This window comes from Entamoeba invadens (assembly GCF_000330505.1).
Source record: "Entamoeba invadens IP1 unplaced genomic scaffold scaff_1105074725181, whole genome shotgun sequence".
In the NCBI taxonomy this organism is placed as follows: Eukaryota; Evosea; order Mastigamoebida; family Endamoebidae; genus Entamoeba; species Entamoeba invadens.
The window spans coordinates 17,381-22,988 of NW_004191656.1; the positions used below are offsets into that span (position 1 = coordinate 17,381).

The 5,608-nt window shown below is 27.5% G+C and overlaps 1 protein-coding gene across 1 annotated transcript; it reads left to right on the forward strand.

Annotated features, from left to right (window-relative positions):
- Nucleotides 1–692: 692 nt before the first annotated feature.
- On the forward strand, nucleotides 693–1,042 carry EIN_101130 (hypothetical protein; the record flags this gene model as incomplete). Its single annotated transcript, XM_004183236.1, has 2 exons — nucleotides 693–707; nucleotides 758–1,042. The coding sequence occupies 2 exons, from the start codon at nucleotides 693–695 to the stop codon at nucleotides 1,040–1,042; spliced, it is 300 nt and encodes a 99-aa protein (XP_004183284.1).
- Between the last annotated feature and the right edge of the window lie 4,566 nt (nucleotides 1,043–5,608).

The following is a 5,608-nucleotide window of genomic DNA, read 5'->3' on the forward strand; positions in this document are numbered from 1 at the left end:
AAGTTGTCACTAAATAAAGACAAATGGGAATCTTAAAGCTGTTTTCTGGATATGTGTTGACAAGTCCCGTTTCGAAGGTGTGTAAGAGCTGCTGGAAATTCTACAATTATTGTCAAGCAAACTCGTGTGCAAATGTAATGAAAATTTGAACAAATTGTTCAGTTGGTTAATTCCCACAAAATAATGGGAGATGTGGAATTTGCGATATAACATGTAATGTGGTATTTAACCACGCAATTTAAATAAAAAAGACGCGCAGAGCATGCTCATTGGTATACAAACGGTTCTATTTTAGACCACTATTTTGAAAAAAAAGTGTGTTTCATGCATATCATAGTATTACCCAGACAGCATTTGAAAGTGTATATTGTGTGACAGTATAAATAAATAATAACAAGTGTGACACAACATCGTGTGTGCACTGGGTGGGTATGTCAAAATGGAATGAACTGCATTAGCTGTACTATCTTCATTGCGAATTGAAATATGGACAGCAACTATGAGAAGACATGTACCTTATGCAAAACAACAAACATTCATTGATGGTGTTTGTGTTAATTATGTTGATGCGACAACATTGATGATGTGACTGAAAACTACAAGTCGTGCAGTAACGACAGTCCAATCTGGCAGCACCACAACACGTAAGACTTTTAGTACCTTCTACTCACTATATGTAACATGTACAATTTATGCATCACGCAACTGTGTGAAACACACCACTAACAATTACTCATTTTTTCATTTTAATAAAGAGAAAAGATGTCAACAATACAACACAACATACAATGGAAACTGTTACACCACATTGGGTATTGGAAAGAGCTGCTTGTTGAATTACGTCTATGTCATTCGTGAACATTTAACACAATGTGTGCTGAGTGTTAAGGTGGTGCAGAAAGAAAGTGCAGTGTTTGCAAAGCAGGGAATTACCCAAAGATATATGATTATTTTATGTGTCAAATCTGTGACACAACATGTGATGGGAAGTGAAACACAACAAAAGGATTGGGTACCAAACCGGTTCTGTGTCAGACAGTAATGCATAGTGTCTATATGTCACTTTAAGAACTTTTTATATGAATTGTGCAACATGAGATTGTGGAATAAGTCCAACAACAGTAAGTTACAAATTTGTTGATTGTGACACTATATCGAATCGCGTTCAATTGTTCTTAACACACATTCAACTTATGTAGAAAAGTTCCTGAAATGCATAGATTTGTTTGTGCAGATAAACATTAATTGTAAAAGTTGCTTGATTGGTGAATTTAGTTCAACAAGACAATATGCAGAAAGTGTTACAACACAAACGACAATTGCAACACGTTTGATTCAATCACCGTTGGCAAAGCAAGATGTAATATGTACATTTTCCTTACGTTTTGAATGTCACAAAACACGAATTGTGTCAATTAAAATATTTTAACAACACAACAAGCATTTGATATTTGTTAAAATGATATTAACTGTAACATTTATATAACAAAGAAAATTGCCTGGTCTGCAGTAAATCATCTTTGTTTCCAACTCAAAGTGTGTATTGTCTAAAAATTGTGAGTCACCAACTCTATATTCGTGTTATTGTTCAGACCAAATATTGATCAACTCAAATTGTCCCTTACAAATAAAACGTTGTAAATACCACAAATCAGAGAAGGGTGTTTCGACGTGTATTTCTTGTGAAGATAATTATATTTGAATAACAGTGGTTTATGTGAACAACAACACGTTTATGGCTTTGTAAGTTCAGTAAAATTTCTTGTTAGTAGATTAAATGGGAAAATAAAACCCCTTAATAATGGTTATGAAATTATTTTTTACCTTTTCCTTAATAAGCGTTTTTAATTTTGATTGATTGAACGTCTGTTCATGATGGGATTCTCTTAATGGTGATCTATTAATGAGAGGTTTTACTGTAATTAAGTTGCATTTAGTTGCAAAACAGGAATGTATTTGACAAATCAAAACACATATGACAGCTTTGGTGCATCAAAAGCAGTTTGCTCAACTCAAAACATGTTTTCGAAATGCGCCGATTCGACAATCTTTGATAGAGAACAGATGGAAAGCACCACCAATACACACCGTAATCAAGTTATCAATAGGTTTTGATAACAATCCAAAAAAAGACACGGAACTTAACAAAGGAAAGTGTTTTAATTAAGGGATTATGAATTATTATTTGTTTTGGAAAAATGTGTGGAGAGTCCAATCAAAATTAATTCATGTTTAACAAAAATCCATGTGAAGTTAAGGAACAAGTTAATTATGAACTTATAAGTTTGAGTAAATACACACAATGCAAAGCTGGATATTACCAAGTTGACACAAAAAACAATGAAGGCAAGTACAACCTCTGCTCAAAACAAATGTTGAATTGCACAATAATATTACTCACTTAACAAAACAAATTTTCTTGAATGTTTAGACTGATATATACTAAACTATTTGATTATGTTAATGAAGTCTATGAACTAAAAGTGTCATACATAACACGATAAGTGCACCTATAACTTAAAAAGTAAACCGTTTGAAATTAAAAACATACAAATTAAAGTTAACAGTTTATTAAATTATTTGTTTTTATTCCTCATTTGATGACATATAATATGTTGTATTATATGTATGTTGGTTAATCAGTATTTAATAAAACGTTTTATTTAAAAAACAACAACATAAAGGGTACATGAAAGATAGAGAAGAGTATGACTGAGTGTCTAACTTATCATACATATAGACATTAATTCAATGAAGAAATTAGTGAAAAGCAGTTAGACTCTATGGACTATTATCCTTTTTGCAATAAGTGCATGAACAAAAGCAACTTTAAGAAGCACAAAAATACAATAAAATACCAAAGAATGCTCGACATTACTCCCATTAAAGACTATAAGTTCTTTAAAGCACATTGGGATGATTTAAATATTATCACAAAAGAGTCATGCAAAAGAACAAAGAATTTCTAATAAATGAAAAATCCAGAGCCCAAAAACTTGAAAAACTTACAACACGGCAAGTATCTAATGGTAAACAGCTAAGACTTGGACTGTTTATGCAATTATCAAAAGAAAATTTAACACTCACTGGAGAAAAATTATTAACAACCAAAAAAAAGTTTCCATTGTTAAAATAGTGTTGTGTGTTGACTACAGACTAAATGATTTTTTAAACTTGTTTTATTTCCACTACTTTTTATTCAGCATTACAACTTATATTTTTTTGATTGCTTATCTAAATGCACATAAATATTTATTCTTTGTGGTATATAATTATGACTGTATTGAAAAATGAACTTTAAACATATAAATTATAATGTCTTGGTTACGTGGTCATTCGTCAAGTCAACATTAATATACATATGGAAATTAACGAATAAAAATTAATAAAAATTGAAAGATATGAACAGTCGATTGTTCAACAACAAAAAAACAAATGTTGTGGTTTTATTTTTTTGTAATTAAAATAAAAATACTATAAATCAATCAAACTTCTAAAAGTATTAAGAATATACATTTTTTGTACATATTAATATTTTGTCTAAAAATAACCAATAGTTACTAGCATCCTCCTTTTTCTAGCATCCCTTTATTTCCTCCTACTGTAAATAATTTGGTTATAAAAATGTATAAAAATGATCCAATTAAATAAACAAAACAAATTGTGTAAAACATAATTGGTAATGTAATTGTTATTACACTCAAATGACCTAAAGCTAAAAATATATTTTTTGAATAATTCATGACAGTGCCTAAAATAAATAGGCAACTTTTAAAGTATTAAGGCGGAAATAGTAAAAATCATTAAGCCCCTATTTTTTCCATATTTTAAAGAAAATGTTATTGTTTTTTTTTGTTTAATAAAACACAAAATTTATTATTGTTTTTAATAACACAAAAACTTTTAATAACACTTCGGAAAAAAATAGCAATTTTAATTATACATTTAATCTAATTAATATTTTTAAGTTCCAAAAATCAATAATTTGTTTTCTTTAGCATTTCTTCAAAAGCTTTTCTTCTTTAACTTTTCTAAAAAGTAAGTAAACAGTTTTTAATCCACAAAACAAAACAGACCTAGCAGTAATGTATTTTTTCTCTGTTTTATAATTTGATTTTTTCTAGTTCCAGTTTGGAATAAATGGTTTTTGATTTTAGTAAATTTAATTTTAAAAATTATTCAAGAAAAAACCATTAAAATTAAGTTTTTTCTTCATTTCTGGAATCCATATGTTCAAAAATTCATCGTGATTGAACAGCTTATATTCAAAATTGTTGTTGCAGTATTTTTCGATTGATTCCATTACTCTATATTTACAATCAAAACTATTTGGTCTAATTGGAACTTGATTTTTTTTAACATCATTTATTTTGAATTAAAATTTCAAAATATCACTTGGAAAAACATTCATTCGGCATTGTTGAACAACCTGACATCTAACAAGCTTCAAAACAAGTTGCAAAGCAACATTTTTAATACCCATTTGAAATGATTCAATTTTAATTTATTTTTTATAAACAAATCAATTGTTTAATTAGTTATTCCAATTCCATTTGCAATTTTATCACAAATATATCCTTCAAGTATTTTCCATTGTGAAACATTCATTGTTCTTTGTTCTCCACTTAATTTGGGTTTAATATCTTTTCTTTCAATGGCATTATTTATTACAGTCTTTCCAACTCCGATTATTTTTCTAATTTTTTTGATTAATTGAACTTCTTCTTTCTTTTTTATCAGATTTAAATCCTTTTTTAATTCCTTTTTTACGTTCTTTATTCATTAATTTAAAAATATTTCTTGTAAATATAAATTCATTAGTTCTTGTTGTTGAATATATTCCAAAGTATTTTCTTTTGAAACATTCATCAAAAAGCATTCTTTTTGACATTTTTCCATAAGTTCTTCATAATTTAAAAGCGGTTTGTTCTTCATTTCTTCAGGATTAAAACATTTGATTGTTTTATCAATTTCAATAATATTTCTTTTTTTGTTGTTTCATCTCCTTCTTTCATCAACTCTTCAAAACTTAATTCATCTAAAATTAACAGTTTTTCTTGTTATTAATCATTTTCAATTTCAACTTTTTTGGTTCTGGCAGTTTTCCAACAATATAATTATTCAACTCCATTTCAATTTCATCTTCAAATTTATCAGATTTGATATATTTACCATCAATAAAATGGTGTGGACATTATTCTGATGTGAATATATAACTTGTTCTTTTCATTTGGAAAAATAAGTTTATTTTTTTATTTTCTATAATTTTTTAAGATTTTCTATTTTCTCTTTTATTCTTTTAAGATTTTCTAAATTCACCCATTTTTATGATTTTGTTTTTTTTCAAAAATCGTTTTGATTAGATAAATATTTTTTTCTAAAATACTTAAATTATGATTTAAAATTTGCTCGGGAAATGGTCCTAAATATTAGGGAGTTTTATTAAAGTCAGAAACTCATTTTAAAAATCGCTTTCTCGTTTTAAGCACTGTATCATTTTTGCCTTTGTTTATAAAATTAAATTTGATGGAATTTATGAAAAAGTGCAAAAAAGATAATAATGATGTTTGTAAAACATAAAAGTTTATTATTGTTACATAATATAAAG